Raw genomic sequence first — 18370 nt, 5'->3', positions numbered from 1 at the left:
AAAAAATAATTTGTAACAACAGAATCACAGATATAAGTTCTATTATTAAGGCACACTTGAAGAAAGAAAGATAACTATCCAAATATACCAGTTATTTTATACTGTGCCTTCCATCCAACCGCTGAGGAATTTAGAGCTCATTGTCTATTAACAGATCAGAAATCTGAATGGGAAAGAGGATGCTCTGGTTCTGCCACACTGTAAAGCTCATTTTTTCTTCACAATTAAAGTTTAATGAGGACAAACAAGTATAGTCTAGTAAGAACAAAACTGAGACAAAGCAAAGAGGTGGATACTTCATTAGTTGTGTTGGCAGAGCCGGGGGGGAGGGGGCACACCAAGCTGGTAAATAGTATGATCCCACTTTAAAAGGGGTGGGGGACGTGGGTGTGTGCATGCGTGTGTGTGTGTGTGTGTAATGGAACATATACATAATGTTAACTGTGGTAAAGCCCAGAGAAGCAATTAAAATAGTGCTTTAACTTCACACATGCTTTAATCACTCAAAACAAACTTTTAGTGAAAAAATGAGAAATCTGGAAATTGAAGTTGGCAAGATAAAGTAGTAAGATTTAAGGACAACCTTTGTCTAAGAAAAATGGCAGCCACTGACTGGAACTATTGCAGATGTGAGGAGACAGAAGGAAGGACAGATTACTCAAAGTGAATGATCTAAATAGAGGAAGCCTTAATGACCAAAAATGCAGGAGAAACCCATGAAGAGTAGAAGGGCTGAAAGCAAAAGACAGAGAAAAGATAGGCCCCATATGTAGAGGAAAAAATTGGCTTAAGTCAAATTCAGCATTTCTTTCCCTCTGTAATTTCAAAATGAGAGGGCCCCCCTATCCTTCGTTCTTATTAAATCTGGTAACTAATTGTTCTTTAAGCGGGTAAAATGGCAAGGATAATTTCAAGTCTATCAGGAAACCCCAGATCCCTTACTGGACCTAGAAAATATTCATAATGGGGTCCCCACTGCTTAAGGCAGTTTCTTCAAGAAAGTGGCCATATTATGACAAAAATGAAAACTGATATTTCTCTCAATTTATAATAAAACATTTCAAAAATAAAAAAATCTGAATAGTTCAATACCCATACACTTGACTTAACTGTGAATATTCTGCCGCATTTACTTTACAGGTCTACCTATACTGCTTGTCAGCTAGTGAGCTGCAGACACTACACCTCATCCTTAAATACTTCAGTATGTATCTTCTAAGGCAAGAACATTCTCCTACGTAATCACAACTCATAACCACTACTCCGTGATCACACCTAAGAAAATTTAGAACCCTGGTGCTTCCTAAGGTACTGAAAATGATGTAAAAAACCCCTGCTGTGGGGCACCTGGGTGGCTCAGTCAATTAAGCATTCAGCTCGATTTCCGCTCAGGTCATGATTTCAGGGGCACATGATGGAGCACTGAATCGGGCTCAGTGCTGGGCGTGAGCCCACTTAGGATTCTCTCCCTCTCTCCCTCTCACTGTCCCTTCCACACCCACGACTGCTTGCACTCTCCAACAAAAAAACCAACTCTAGCTGTGCTATGTGAAAGGAAATCAAGAGTCCACAGTCTAGCAGAACATTTCCTCCTGCATGCCTACTGAACCCAAGTCGGCTCCGACAACGAGGCCCACCATACAAGCAGCTACTGACAGGCAGTGCAATGAGGGCCTCTTATAGCTCCTGGTCTTAATTCATTTTCTGTTGTCAAGAATCACACACCTCACTAGACTGCTTTACTTTAAAGTAAAAATTTTCAGAAATCTTGGACCCCATGGGCACCTGGCTGGCTCAGTCGGAAGAACATATGACTCTTCATCTTGTGGTGGGGGGTTCAAGCCCTACACTGGGTACTGAGATTACTTAAAAAAAAAAAAAAAAAACCAAAGTCTAAGGCCCCAAGTCAACTGAATTCCACAAACATTCTTAAACATCTACTATGTGTGGGCACCAGGTAAAAAAAAACACTGAGAATATAAAAAGTAACTATCAAGATTACACTGCATAAGTCCAACAAAAATCTATGTCTATGGTTCAAAAGTAACAGGACCAGTAGCAAATTTCAAAGGTAAGGTGAGGAGAAAGGAATAAGGCAAAGCTTCAAAGAAACCACACAAGGGGGCACTAGGTGGCTCAGTCATTAAGCATCTGCCTTTGACTCATGTCATGATCCCAGAGTCCTGGGATTGAGCCCCGCATGAGGTTCCTTGCTCAGCACAGAGCCTGTTTCTCCCTGTGCTTGCTGCTTCTCCTGCTTGTGCCCTGTCTCTGTCAAATAAACAAACATCTTGGGGTGCCGGTGGCTCAGTGGGTTAAAGCCTCTGCCTTTGGCTCTGGTCATGATCCCAGGGTCCTGGGATCGAGCCCCACATCGGGCTCTCTGCTCAGCGGGGAGCCTGCTTTCTCCTCTCTCTCTGCCTGCCTCTCTGCCTACTTATGATCTCTGTCAAATGGATAAATAAAATCTTTAATAAACAAACAAACAAACATCCTAAAAAAGAAAAGAAACCACACCAACAGGCAGAAGCAGGAAGGGTATCCCAGCTAAATGACCAAACAGCACATGCTTAAGTGTAGAAGCGGAGAAAGTATCCCGCACACAGAGACATGTGAGTACTCAGAGAAGTCTGGTACCACCAGCACAGAGCTGGCATGACAGAGGAGCAGCAGAGAGCCAACTGGGGTAGAATCACCTGTATCTTAAAAGGCCTTATAGGCCACATTAACAACCCTGGTCTTATGTTATTACTATTACCACCAAGCCCCCCTCCTCCTCCTAGCAGCTAGTCTTTTATAACCCAAGAGTCCATAAATCCTGTGCACTTTCCAATATACTAAGCTGCCTCCTCTCCTGATCCAAGGGGGAGACGGCACAGTTTTGTATTATTTCAAAAGGGCACGGGGCGCCTGGGTGGCTCAGTGGGTTAAGCCGCTGCCTTCGGCTCAGGTCATGATCTCAGGGTCCTGGGATCGAGTCCCACATCGGGCTCTTTGCTCAGCAGGGAGCCTGCTTCCTCCTCTCTCTCTCTGCCTGCCTCTCTGCCTACTGTGATCTCTCTATGTCAAATAAATAAATAAAATCTTTAAAAAAAAAAAAAGGGCACAATTTAGTTACATGCTTAAGATTTTTTCCCTTTCTTTTTTGTGATTACAGAATATCCAAATAAATAAGAAAATATGGAAAATAAAACTGATTAAAATCACCAAATATTACACTATCACAATATTCCACTATCCAGAGATAATGAGAGTCAATACCCTTCCAGATTTTTCCCTATGCATATGTATACATATTCCATGCCAAATTCCAAGTTTGGAAACTGCTCCAAATGAAGGGATTTTTACATCCCTTACTCTAGACTTGTTGGATTCCCTTTTCCTCACATAAACAAGGCAGCAAGTGGCCAACGAGGGAAGGGGACACACAAACCCTAACTAGAAGAGATAATGAGATGCCTCAGTGACTCTTCAGCAAGATCACCCCTCCTTTTGGGTGTGATCAGGGGGACTGCAGGAAGCAGTGAGATCACCCAGCCCAAGGGCAGGGAACTTGAGGCACAATATCCTGCACACAGCAGACCCTTAACCATGTGCCTCTGCACAGTTCCACAGAACTCATTGGAGAGAAGAACAGAAAAGCTACTGTATTGTCCTGAGCCACAAGCGACAATCCTAAGTGGAAATCTCTTGGAACAAAATGCTTCTCTCACCTGAGAGTTTAGTAAAGACCAAGATTATGGGGCATAATCAGACAACTACTCTAGATATGAGGAACTCCTATCACAAAGGTTACAAAAAAACAAACAAACCCCCCCCACACACACAAACAAAAACCAGATATAATCCAATGTCTAAAATTCCAAAGACAAAAATGATTCAAATTATGACAATAAATTTTAGAAACAATTGTAGAGAAGACAAAAAGGAGGAAAACCTTCACCAAAAAATAGCAGTAAATCTTCAAAGAGTTGAAATGAGCTCAGTTTTTAAAAGGACATACATGAAATTAGGAGGAAAAAACAACCAAAGACAAATGTAAAAAAGTGACAAGAGTCTTGCAAGAGTTCCCAGATAACCACTGATTTAAGAGATTATGTACTAAATTTGAGAGCAGATAAAGAGCAAAAAGCATACAAACAATAAGGAGGAAATCTAAAAAACTAAAAGTACACACAGAAAAATGTTAAATCACTAAATGTTATCTTTTTTTTTTTTAAGATTTTATTTATTTGACAGACAGGGATCACAAGTAGGTGGAGAGGCAGGCAGAGAGGAGGAAGTAGGCTCCCCACTGAGCAGAGAACCTGATGCAGGGCTCAATCCCAGGACCCTGAGATCATGACCTGAGCGGAAGGCAGAGGCTTTAACCTACTGATCCACCCAGGTGCCCCCACTAAATGTTATCTTAACAATAAGACCAGGAAGCGAGAACAGTCCACTGCTTATTCACAGTATACACAGCACAAAACAGACACAGTCTTAGGGAAAACTCCAGTCTCTTTTTTTGTTTTCTCCACCCAGAAACATTTTCAGTTGCACAGGACAGATAAAATTAAGAAAGGAGAACTAAGCACCAATTCGCTGAAGGAATTCTTTCACTGGGGTGTAATTACATAAACATTAACAAGAATCACGCCCAAATCTAAAGGAGGAAATAGGCTCCAAAGAAGGTAAGGTGCACAGATAGAAACAGCTGGAAATGTACCCCTCACAACTCCACCAGTTCATACACAGGTAAGCTCATGTATTCCGGACCTTAAAACTAGAGTTTGATTATTTTGATCAAAGCAAGAAAAGCTAACATCTCACTAATTTAGAGTTATACCAAAATGTTGTTACTAATTTTTGCTTGCCTTCTCATGAACACAAAACTATACTTTTAACCACAAATATTTGTCCAATCTTCCACTGTATTATAGAAACTGGATTAAGTTCCCTAAGTAGTACAAATCTAAAGAAAACAGGAGCCCCTGGGTGGCTCAATCTGCCTTCAGCTCAGGTCATGACACTAGAGGTCTGGGATGGAGTCCACATCAGGCCCCTGCTCAGCCGACAGTCGGCTTCTCCCTTTCTCTCTCCCTCTGCCTCTCCCCCTGGTCATGCTCACTCTCTCTCTAATAAATAAACCTTAAAAATAAATACATAAAGATAGATCTAAAGAAACAGGTATAATAATCCCAAACTAATAACCCCTTTGTTTAGATTAAACACAAGTTACCTTTACATATGGATTATTCTGAAGCAGAAACGCGGGAACTTGCAGTGTAAGGTATTCATTTTCCCTCCAGTTTAACATAAAAGCAACACACTCCTCAGCAATCACCTGACGAAGAGGAATATCTAAAAAGCCAAAAGAAAACAGTTGGAATTACCACATAACATTAAAATGAGAACAAAGCAAACATGTACTAAGATTTCAGTTGAACAAATTAAAAACAACAGTTAACAGGTGAAAAAATAGAAAAATTCCAACATTTTACATTTTTCCCTAGAAAACTAAGGTTTCCCAATAACAAACAGACTGCATGGTCCCCACTACTAATCAACACAACCATCTACTAGGAATATGTTACATGGCCAATAACCTGAGAAAGTCCACAGTACCTGTCCTCTAGAAATTTGTAATTCAAACAAACAGAGAGTAAACAATGGTACCACATAAACTTTTAGCAAACTTAGAGCACAGAAAGAACTAAAACATAATAAAATTGTAATAAATCTGAGTAAATATACCATTTAAAATATTTTTTCGGATTAAAATGTAATAAATACTCCTCAGAAATAAGACTTTTACTTTCAAAAAAATATTTACTGCACCAAAGCCAATTTTAAATAAAAAGTGATGGGGGGGGGCGCCTGGGTGGCTCAGTGGATTAAGCCACTGCCTTCGGCTCAGGTCATGATCTCAGGGTCCTGAGATCAAGTCCCGCATCGGGCTCTCTGCTCGGCAGGGAGCCTGCTTCCCTCTCTCTCTCTCTCTCTGCCTGCCTCTCTGCCTACTTGTGATCTCTCTCTGTCAAATAAATAAAATCTTTAAAAAAAAAAAAAAAAAAGTGATGAGGGGGAAAAAAAAAAATCACCCAGAATTCAACTGTTTTGGACCAAAAAAAAAAAAAAAAACTTTTGCACATAATTTCCTTTGAGATTAAATAATATAACTATTTAAATATGCTGCAAATTTTCATAGCTCAAAGTATAGAATATTCAGGGTTTTTTTTTTTTAAAGATTTTTATGTATTTATTTGACAGAGAGCGAAAAGCACAAGTAGGCAGAGAGGCAGAAAAAAGGAAAAGGAGAAGCAGGCTCCCAGTTGAGCAGAGAGCCAGATGTGAGGCTGAGCCACCCAGGTGCTCCAATATTCAGGTTTTAATGTACTTCAGCAAAAAGAAAAATCCCAAAGAATACTAAATAACAATGTTAACTTAAAATAGGGAGAGCTATTAAACTCCTTGAGTACTGTATTAATAGTGTAGTCTTTCTAGAAAAGACTGTGGCTATTAGTTTATATCTCACTTTACCGAAAAAAGGATTTGACAGGACAAAGAGAGTCATAGGAACACAGCAAAATATACATTATTTGCAACATCGTCAAGAAAGAACAAAGAGAGAAGTGAAATTAGTATCCCCAATGCATGCATGTCACGGAGTTCTTTACGTTTTGCCAAAGGCAGATCACACAGCATTTGGCTCCAAGGTTTCCTTTATTCACCCAGCACTCCCCAATAATAATAGAGCAATGGTTCTTAAAGATAAATCAGAATCTAGGGAGAATCCTGATACAGCCTGAAAAGCAATGATTTGGAGATTAAACTTCCCTTTGAGCATCTGCAATACAATTAATCATTATTTCTAAATGTAGAGTCCTATGATATAACAGGTACCCAGGACAGACCTAGAATTCAATTTTGTTGAAATCCTAGGAAAATAACAAAGACACGTCTTAATAGAAAGTAAGCTAATACAAAGGTATTAAAATTGGGAAATTTCTGCTTTAGCTGGTGGGATTGAGCCTTTGCTGGGCTCTGCACTGGGTGTGGAGCCTGCTTTTCTCTTTCTTCCTCTCCCTATGCTCCCCACTCTCCCAAATGAATAAATCTTAAAAAAAAAAAAGAAAAGAAAAAAAGAGGGAGGACTATGTAACAGATGTCACCTTTCGTGTGCACCCCTCCCCCTGCTGGACAGACCATTCTACCCACCCCGACTCTCACAGTGGCAGTGGGGTGCACAACTGCCAGGTGTCTGCTGAACTCAGGGACCTTAGTCTGTAACTGAGGCTTGAAGCAAGGCACTAGACCTATGCCTCTTTCTCCTAACAATACATGACATCCTTGCAGTTCCATTTTAAACACTAAATGTAACACCAACTATGGGACAAGCAGCTGAACATCCAGCAAGGTAAGAATTTATATAAATTACATGCAGTGCTAGGAGTCTTGGATCAAAAACAAACAAACAAAAAAGTGATGTGGGGCGCCTGGGTGGCTCAGGTCATGGTTCCGGGATCCTGGGATTGGGTCCCGCATCGGCCTCTCTGCTTGGCGGGGAGCCTGCTTCCTCCTCTCTCTCTGCCTGCCTCTCTGCTACTTATGATCTCTGTCAAATAAATAAAATCTTTAAAAAAAAAAAAAAAAGTGATGTGAATTCCAAACTACTTAAAGGTCAAAAAGGTAGTATAAAGTGACCTGTGCTTATTTAAAGGCATTCCCATCTATTTCAAAGAGTGAAAAAAGAGGCTTAGCCAGGACTGATGGATTCAAATCACTCTTCAGTCTCTTACTACATGACTTTGGCCAAATTCCTTCATCTCTCTGTACCTGTTTCCTGATTTATGAACAGAAATAATTAAAGTACCTACTTCACCGAGCTGCCAGAAGGACTAAATGAGTTCTGCACCTAAAGCTGCTCCAACAACATCTGACATGCAGCTAACACTCAACAAATGTTAAAATTAAAAATTTAAAAATTCCTTTTACTTTACATTTTAGAGAAATTATACATAAAAAAACAAACTTCCACCTTTAAAAAGAAAACACACACAGTAGCATATGTCAGCTGATAGTGCCAATATATTACTGGATCCATTTTTAAGACATTAAAGGGCACTGATGCATTAAAGCTCAAAGGTACCCTATCAGCAGAGTGCTAAAAAGTTGTAATATCTGCTAGAAATCAGAATGTAGTAACAAATTCACCCAAAAGCCCCAGAGGGCCAGAAGCCATTTCTGTTTTTGCGCATTACTAAGCACCTTCCTTTATACTTCACTTTTATAGCTTTAATGTGTACCGTATGATTTAATTGCTCTAAATTATCACTTAAACATGTAAAATTGCTTTAACTAAGCAAGATTTACATACAACAGAGATCATTTATATATGTAAGCTCCTTATCATAACATATTTACACTTATAACTGGACACAGAAGGTCTGTTCCTAAAGTGACAAGTGAGTTCCTAACCCCCTGGCAACGATTTTCATAATTTCTATGATGGTAATGAGGAATTAAATGTTCAACCTATACTTACAAGGACATTTTTAATTCTTTGTTAACAGAATATCTTAACATTGCAATATAGTTTTATAGTGTGTTGAACAGTGTTCCCTCAAAATTCATTTCCACCTGAGACCTGAGTTTCCTCACTTGGACAACAGGGTCTTCACAGATATACTTAGTTAAGATGAGATCACACAGATTAGGACACACCCTAAACCCAATGACTGCTGCCTTAAAAGAGGACACACACATGGGAAAGCCATGTAACAAAGGAGGCAGAGACTGCAGTGTGAAGCTACAGGCTAAGGAATGCCATAGATTGCTGGCAGCCACCTGAAGCTAGAAAAAGCCAAGGAAAGATTCTTTCCCAGAGCCTTCAGAGGGAGCACAGCCTCGCAGACACCTTGATTTCAGATATCTCGTCTCCAAAAATGTAGAGAATAAATTTCTGCAGTTTTAAATCATCTAGCTTATGATACTTTGTTATGGTAATCCTAGGAAATGAATAGTTTCCTCCATTATCTCCGATGCTCTCAAGAGAACACATCTGAATTCTGTTTTAGGAGAGCAGTAACTTTTTGAAGAATGGCAAAAAGCCAAGCAAGTGTTTAAGGTTCTTCCCTACGATTAGTTGAGCACTGCATTTCTGAAACTTGACTTTGTGAACATCTTACCAGGAAGCCTCATTTCCAGATATCCCCGCACCCTACTAATAAGATCAGAAGGAGGCCTCTCTCCTGACTGCCCGGTTCCAGCTTCATGTGTATGAATATCCAAAAGCAGCATCTCATTCAGCATGACCTGACGAAGTTTCGGTGAAAACTCTGTTACCAACTCCAAACAAGCAGCAAACAGCTGTTTGGCATGGGAAAAGTCCTACAGAAAGAAAAAACAGATCACTGGATTACTTTTCCTCTGGAATAAAAAAAGTTGTGCATTTTTTCTAAGTACAGAGCAAAGAGAAGAACTAATTTAGACGGTTAACAACAGTTGTCTCGGAGAGTGAGGCTAGAGTATCTTTTTATCATCTGTGTCACTGATTTATTCCAATACTTACTTCTTTTAAAAAATCCAATTTACAGTATACAATTTTAAAAAGCCAATAAACAGTATAAAAACATGCTATAGAAAACAAGTTTTACATAAAATATAAAACAAAAAAATTTTTACATAATTTATATACGTATCATACATATATTTTATATACATAAGCTACACGTTATACACACACACATAAATTATACACGTCACATACTTTTATGTATATAGAGAATGCATACACTTTCTATGCAAGTACCCTACTACACACCTAGATTATTCAGAATTGGATCTTACACTCTTCAGTAAGGTTTTACATTCTACAATCTTTGCATACGAGCTTACTAGTTCATATAACTGGCTAATCAAATAAATTCACTAAGTCCAACCATTTTCTTTACATATCTGCTTCTAATTTTTTCAAAGAGTAGTCTTCATTCATTCTTTCTCTTTCTCCTCCCACGTGCCTCCTTGACTCCTACAATCTGGCCCCTACCCCCATCACAATGAAAAAACAGTTCTTACTAAACAAAGATACTCTAATTGTGCAAACTACTCAACACTTTTTAGTTATCTTACAGGACGCGTAGGGACTGCATCCAAGTGCTGCCCACTCCCTTGTTCTTGATAGTCTGTCTCTTCGCTTGGCTATTAGGACTCCACCTCTGTTTGGTCCTCATACCCATCATGCCACTGTTTCTTGGACCCAATGTTGTACCCCCTCGATTCTGTATATTCTCCCTGGGCCATCTCTCAGGCCTACCAAATCTCTATCTATAGCCCAGACCATTCCCCAAGCTTTAGACTGTTTCTCATTGCAGGCCCAAATTAACCATTGTAAAAATGAATAATCAACCCTTCAAAAATGTTCTTCTGCATATTCACTTGCTGGCATCCAAAGCAAAAAGCTGAGCATTGCTCCCCATTCTTTTCTGCCTTCCATAGCACATCAGTAAGCAATCAATTCTAGATTTTTTTTTTTTTTTGACAGAGAGAGATCACAAGTAGAGAGGCAGGCAGAGAGAGGAAGAAGCAGGCTCCCCACTAAGCAGAGAGCCCGATGTGGAGCTTGATCCCAGGACCCTGAGACCACGACCTGAACTGAAGGCAGAGGCTTTAACCCACTGAGCCACCTAGGCGCCCCTCAATTCTAGATTTTACCTCCTAAATGTTTCCCTCTGTTCTCTTTTATCCTTTCTAACACTTGTGCCACTTACTAGCTGAGTGACGTTAATTTAATACCTTTGACTGATTTCTCACCTATAAAACTGAGCTAACACCTTCTACACAGTGTGTGTGTGTGTGTGTGTGTGTGTGTGTAATAAGTGAAAGAATAAATATATATGAAAACTGCATTAGAGTCTCTCCATGCCCAAAAAATGTTACTTACTTTAGGGACGGAAAGAGAGAAGCTGCCAATGATGCCCCCTATTATAAACTTGTCAAGAGCTCCACAATTACCTAGAGCTGTATGGTCCAATATGGTAGTCACTAGCTGTATGTGTCTACTGACCACGTGAATTATGACCAGTCCAAATTAGGAAGTGTCTTGAGTGTAAAATACTAGATTTTGAGTAAAAACCTAGCACACACATTAAAAGAGATAAAGACATAGATAAATTGGAGACCCAAATAATTGAAGACATATACTAAGTTCATAATTAAAGGACATAATATTGCCATCAATTTTTAGGTCAGACCCTGAATATAAAGCATATTCTTAACCAGTAGTTGATGTACGCTTTTACTCACCTTAACAGTACTGCAGTGTAAACCTTTGGCCATGAGAATGTAAACCAAATCTCTTGTTAAATTGTCTTTAATTCCCAGGATAACCCCACTATACACGGAAGGCACTTCCCACTAGAAGAGATAAAAATACATAAATACACATACACACACACAGAAAGGCAAATCTAGGGAAGAATCTTTCAATAATCTTTAATCATTTTTTTTTTCAAGAAAAAGTCTTTTAATTAAAGATGCTTGTCCAGTGGAAACTAATATAAAATTGTATGCTAACTGGAATTAAACTTCAGAAAATTTAAAAATAAAATGGGTATATAGTGTGATATACAGGATTTAAAGGTAAAACAATGCAATTACAAAAACTGAAGAACTGGTGATTAAAAATATTTTTTTTAAATTTCTTTTCAACGTAACAGTATTCACTGTTTTTGCACCACACCCAGTGCTCCATGCAATACGTGCCCTCCCTATCTTTAATCATATTTTAAAGAGACTGGCAAGGGTCACTTCTGTAGTGAAAGGAAAATGATAGCCATAATGTAATACTAATCAAAATGAACATATTCATTATCACCCAGTAATAAATTAAATGGACTGGAACTTTCTAAAGGATAATCTATAGACAAAAAGAAGAAAATAAAAGCTCTAGGCATATATCTATTAATTTATGTGATCCTCACCAAAATACTATTAAGTAGGTACTATTATCCTCATTTTACAGATAAGAAAAGCAAAACACACAAATGTCAAATAACTTGCCCAAGATTGATTATATAGCTAGTAAGGATAGAGGCCAGGATTCAAACTCAGGCAGTCAGATCAGAACTCCCTCTTCACTATGCTACCCTTGTTCATCTGTAAGAATGAGCACGAACAGAAACATCAATACTAATGAAGCCCAACACTAATGTTCAGAGAAATCTTTCTTTCACTGCACTTACATGTTCAAATTCCATAAAATATACATAAACTTCTGGCTGCTTTTTTACTACATTTCCAGCAGAGAAGTATGCAGTGAGTAAGAAGTACTGCCATACTACTTTTATTTCTCCTGTAACCTTTGTATCTTTAGCTACATTCCACTGAAATGGTGTTCTAAAAGTTATTTTCATGCGCACTTTGCATGCAGGAAAGCTTTTAAATAGGTAACTCAGAAATAGGTAAATCCACTGGCTGGGCATTTTTAAATGAACATATAAAGCAAAAAATGTCCCATAAAGAAGTTTTAATGAATCAGTTTCAACCTTCAGGCTTTAGACTTCAAGAGGGTATTCATAAAAACAAAAATACTCTATAAGCACATAGCAAGGAGCAGCTACCTAATGCATAAAGAATATTCCTTATACAGGGACGCCTGGGTGGCTCAGTTGGTTAAGCGGCTGCCTTTGGCTCAGGTGATGATCCCAGCGTCCTGGGATTGAGTCCCACATCGGGCTCCTTGCTCAGCAGGAAGCCTGCTTCTCCCTCTGCCTCTGCCTGCCACTCTTTCTGCCTATGCTCACTCTCTCTGACAAAAAAAAAGAAAGAAAGAAAGAAAGAAAGAACGAACATTCCTTATACAGACACTTAAAGCTTTATTTAAAGTATATAGAAATGCTATGACAATAAATAGGACATAAACTTATTTTTAGAAGTTATGGAGGGAGCCTCTTCCCCCACTGGTGCACATGCGCTCTAACAAATAAAATTTTTTCTAAAATAAATAAATTACATCAGAAAATAAGTGTGATTTTCTTATGTGTTCTTGACAAAGGGTTTCTAACCTTGTTAGACACTGTCCAGAACTGGCGCTCTGAAGTCATACCATGTAATTCAATTAAAATCTGTCGAATCCTCCAGGGATCCACGGACAGTATCAACTGATGCTCCAACTGACCAATGTTGACACTTGCTGAAGCTAAGAAAGAAGAGATTTCCATTTCAATAATGACTTAATTCAAAGAAATCCTTAATCCTACAAATGTAAGAATGATAATTCATTGAGAGAAATTGTATGTTAAGTATTATAAGTGAGAAACAGCTCTCATCTTCAGAACTCATTCATCATAAATTACATATTCTATCCTCATATAGAAAACCTAACAGTTTGTATTAAGTCTGCATTTAATAAATAAATACAATGAAAATATAAACAAAGATAAAAATCAGTAACTGATTCAAAGAACTAGGTGGGATATATGGAAAAATTAACTTATGTAGACAGTTTCCTACTTTCAAACATAATGTGTTAACAAAGGCATGTGTAAATAAATTTTTGTTTTAGTAAATACTAAAAATGTGGTTTTTAAAGGGAGAGTAAGAGAAGGTGGAGGCACTACCTTCCCAGGAAAACCAAGAAGTTCATTAAAATCCCCAATTACAACTCGACATTCAGATACAGTCTTCATTAATCCATTCCCAACATTTTAGGTCTTAATGTCATTTTCCTAGTAAAGTTCAAAGCAGCTACAATTTTGTTTTGTTATATCAAGTGCATTCTGACTCACCTATATATTAAGCTCTAAATCTTACGTTTCTTAATAAGAGCATAGTATTTTCTACTTGTAGCCATAATATAAAAGCAAAAATGGAAGAAAATCATCAAATAAATAAGGCAAACATAGCAATGTTGCCAAAGAGGAATGCTTAGTCAGCAGATAGTGTCACACAGCACTGCAGACTGAAACGCATGAGAACCTGTATTTTTTTTTTTTTTTTAGTTTCAGGACCCTTTACCACTCCCCTCCCAGCTCTCATTTTTACCTCCAAGAACACAGCAGCAGCAGCAGAATCACTCTATTTTCCCAGCTAGAATCTTGTATGTAACTAGGCCTCAATCTCCATTAACCATAGACTCAGCAGAGTTCGGCACTTAATGCTTAGACAGAAATACGACTACAGAAGACTGGTAAATTTCTAATTAATTACTGACAGAAGTATAAATTAAAACAAATACGAGGGCATCCTCAAATACACTGAGGGGTAAATATAATAGAGGGGCAAAATGTGCCAACATTTTCGCTAGCAGACTAGAGAGCTAACCTGGGATATCATAAAATGAAGTTACAGGTTTAATGCACAGATTTACTCTAGGGGATCGCTTCCTCATCTGATCAACAAGTAGCTTTCGTTCTTCATCTTTCAACAATGTAATGAAAAGCTCATGTGAAGAAATCATGAAAACATACTGCAGATCTTCCAACCCCAGACACACATTCCTAGATCAGTAAAAATATTGTAAAACAAAAGAAGTTTATAATTTAGTTTGGGAAAAGCAATCATATTAACCAATCTTTACTCATAAACCATTTAACAAGCTACCACTTCATAAACTGTATAATTATATTTGAAATATATTTAAAAATATTTTTGGTCCTTACTTAAAATTGTGAAGTCAGTGTCAAAATATACAAAAGGAGTAACTAATATAAATCCTAAATTTTGTGTCACTATACAAATCTGAACTTAACTGGCTCTCAATGGACTGCCTGGCTATAAAACATGCAGGTTATATACAAAAAATAATGTTATTTTTCTCACAGGACTAACTTGAAAGTGAAGGAAAAAAAAAAGCACTTACTTTAGAAAAGCAGCCATGTTTCCTTTCAAAGAATCGGAAGCTTTTTCTAAATTTATTGATCTTGAACATACCTAGGAATTTGAGTAATTTTTATTTGAATATTGGCACTTTAAAAAACATACTCTACAGTTTGAAAAGTTTACATTTAAAAACAACAAAGTTCTCCTTCTTCAGACACTTATCAATCACAGATTTACCTAAGTAATTTAAAAAGTGAGACTGTGAAATAAGAATCATTGTGGGGAGAGAGAGTGGAATGTGATCATTTCAACAACTGCAGGTATATATATGATATAAAAAATAACGTACCTAGCATGGTATAAAGCTTTCCCAGAATGTATAAAGTACGTTAACCAATTCTATGAGGTGGTAAACTCTACAGTAGCTCCAGTCAGAAAAGTGAAAGAAGATTAATCTGAAATAGCTGAATGATCAGTAACAGCTAAAGTATACAGAACCAATGATTAAGAAGATAACCAAGGTTTTAAAAATAAAGACTGAAATTAAGGAAAACTGTGGAAATGTTAGTTATTACACATAACAGTCTCATAATATTCTGAGTTTATTCATCAGATTTATTTATTTATTTATTTATTTATTAATAAACCAAAACAATGCCATCAGTATAAAAGTCCCTAAGTGGTGGAAATTTTCAAATATTCCCTAATATGTTAACAAAAAAACAGAATGTTCACAGCAGCATTACTAAAAGCCAAGAACTCATAATAGCCAAGAACCCTAAAGTCCATCAACTAATGGAGACATAAAATGAACAATGAAAAATGTATCCCTTCTATGGAGTATTATTCAGCCACAAAAACTAATAAAGCACTGATACATGTTACAATATGGATGAACCTTGAAAACATTTAGTAAAGAAGTCGGTTTAAAAAAAAAAAAGGGCCACAAAGGGGCACCTGGGTGGGTCAGTACGTTTTGTTATGACTCTTGGTTTTGGCTCATGACCCAGGGTGCTGGATTAGGGCCCTGTATTGGGCTCTGCATTCAGTGTGGAGTCTGCTTGGGATTTTCTCACTCCCTCTGCCCCTCCCCCACTCGCACTCATACACTCTCCCTCTAAAATGAGTAAAATTTTAAAAAAAAGGGGGAGGGGGAACATATGATTTCCTTTTATATGAAAGGCTCAGAACAGGCAAATCCAGAGATAAAATTAGATTAGTAGTTGCCTGGGGCAAAGGCCACTGAGGGAATACAAGGGATGACTACTAAGAGATACGGAGTTTCGTTGTGAGGTAGAAGAGGGAGGATGAAAAGTTCTGAAATTGAGGTGGTAAGTTGCGCAATCTATGAACATACTTAAAAAAAAACCACTGGATTGTAGTTTTTAAATGGGTGAACAGTAGGATATGTGATTGTACCTCAATAAGGCTGTTATTAAAAGGGGGGCAAAAGGGAGCACCTCGGTGGCGCACTTGGTTAAACATCCAAGACTCTTCATTTAGGTTCAGGTCATGATCTCAGGATTGGGAGACTGAGCCCCACTTCAGGCTCCAGGCTGGGTGTGGAGCCGCCTTATGATTCTCTCCCAACTCTCTCCCTCCCTCTTTAAAAAAGGAAAAAAGGAAAAAAACAGTAATTTTTCAAGTACCATGCTCAGAAACAGCCTTGTAAAAGAACTATGCTCAGATGAATAGATTATCAGCATATAGCACATCTGAACATCTTGATGTACAAAATACGTAGCAATAACTTTGCTCCACACTATAAATACTAATGATTTTATTATAAGTAATACCTGAATATGCTTTCACAATAGCTTATTCGTACAAAGTGATACATTGTACACCTATCAAGAAACTTAGGGAATGGGTGTTAACTTCTGATAAGCTATATAACAAATGTGTTAATTAAGCTCAGTTCTTAAAACATGAAATGGGGGCATCTCTATAAATGCTGTAAACATTTTATTTTCTTTAAAGATTTTATTTATTTATTTATTTGAGAGCAAGCGAGCCCAAGCAGAGGGGTGGGGGGTGCATGTTGAGGGCAGGGGTAGTGGGAGAAGCAGACTCCCCGGAGGAGCAGGAACCCAATATGGGGCTCAATCCCAAGACTCCGAGATCATGACCTGAGCCAAGGGCAGACATTTAACCGAATGAGCCACCCATTTTAAAAACATAATAAACTTAAAAATGTAGGTGAAGTGGGGGCACCTGGGTGGCTCAGCTGGTTAAATGTCTCACTCTTGGTCACAGGCTCAGATCTTGATCTCAGGGTTTGAGTTCAAGCCCTGCACTGGGTCCACACTGGGCATGGAGCCTTCTTAAAAAAAAATTCAGGTTAAGTGGATAAACTCTTTAAAAAAAAAAAAAAAACCTCTTAAAAATAATCAGGAAAAATACACTAACTCTATATCCACTGATGAAACTGAAGCAATGCCAGAAATCTTTCCTCAAACAAAAAATCTCCAGGTCCAAATATTTCATTGGTATATTCTACCAAACACTTAAAGAAGCAATGAGTTTATTTTTAAGAGAACTTTTCCAGGCAAGGGAAAAAGATCCCTCAGTTTATTTATGAGGTATGTATGACCTTGGTACCAAAATCAAAGGAAGGACATGAAAAAAAACAAAAAAACAGCTATATCAACCTCATACACAAATGTAAAACACCTTAAAATATCACAAACTAAATCCTGCAATATGTTTTAAAAAGTGAACATAAACCTAAAACTAGTATGTTACATGTCAATTATATCTCAATTTTTTTTTAAGATTTTATTTATTTATTTGACAGAGAGATCACAAGTAGGCAGAGAGGCAGGCAGAGAGAGAAGGGGGAAGCAGGCTCCCTGCTGAGCACAGAGCCCGATGCGAGGCTCGATCTCAGGACCCTAAGATCATGACCTGAGCCGAAGGCAGCGGCTTAATCCACTGGGCCACCCAGGTGCCCCAATATATCTCAATTTTTTAAAAAGTCATGATTTAGCTGAGTTTACTACAAGCAAGCCAAAGTAGTTTAACCCTTAAAATTTAACATATTTCTACAGCTACCACAGAAGACAGGATAGAGATTCCTCAAAAAATTAAAAACTGAACTACCATGTAATTCAGTAATTGCACTACTGGGTATTTACTCCAAAAATACAAAAACACTAAATTCAAAAGGATAGATAAACCCCATGTTTACTTAAGCATTATTTACAATAGCCAAACTATGGAAGCAGCCTAAACGTCCTATGATAGATGAATGGATAAGATGTGTATAGATACAACAGAATATTGCTCAGCCATTAAAAAAGAATGAAACCTTGCCATTTGTAACAATGTAGATGGAATGGGAGTATAAAGCTAAGCTTCAGAGAAAGATAAATAGCATATGATTTCACTTATATGTGGAGTTTAAGAAACAAATGAAAAAAGAGACAAACCAAAACCGACTCTTACCTACAGAGAATATCTTGAGAACTACCAGAGGAGAGGTGGGTGGGAAGACAGATGAAAAAGGGGACAGGGATTAAGAGTACATTTATCTTGATGAGCAATGAATAATACATGGAATTGTTGT

At 37.9% G+C, this 18370-nt stretch overlaps 1 protein-coding gene across 3 annotated transcripts in view; it reads right to left on the bottom strand.

The window, feature by feature from the left end:
* The window catches only part of INTS8 (integrator complex subunit 8), a 54322-nt gene that overhangs the window by 19903 nt on the left and 16049 nt on the right, over positions 1–18370 (bottom strand). For all 3 annotated transcript variants that reach the window (XM_032315677.1, XM_032315678.1, XM_032315676.1), the window contains exons 11-16: positions 14843–14913; positions 14305–14480; positions 13047–13180; positions 11287–11397; positions 9171–9372; positions 5222–5343 (exon numbers count right to left, since the gene is read on the bottom strand). In XM_032315677.1, coding sequence (XP_032171568.1) covers positions 5222–5343; positions 9171–9372; positions 11287–11397; positions 13047–13180; positions 14305–14480; positions 14843–14913 — 816 coding nt within the window. The remainder of the gene's footprint in view (positions 1–5221; positions 5344–9170; positions 9373–11286; positions 11398–13046; positions 13181–14304; positions 14481–14842; positions 14914–18370) is intronic.

Source organism: Mustela erminea, chromosome 16 (assembly GCF_009829155.1).
Source record: "Mustela erminea isolate mMusErm1 chromosome 16, mMusErm1.Pri, whole genome shotgun sequence".
Lineage (NCBI taxonomy): Eukaryota > Metazoa > Chordata > Mammalia > Carnivora > Mustelidae > Mustela > Mustela erminea.
Note: the sequence above shows the minus strand (reverse complement) of the source record. Positions and strands in the feature narration are given on the sequence as shown.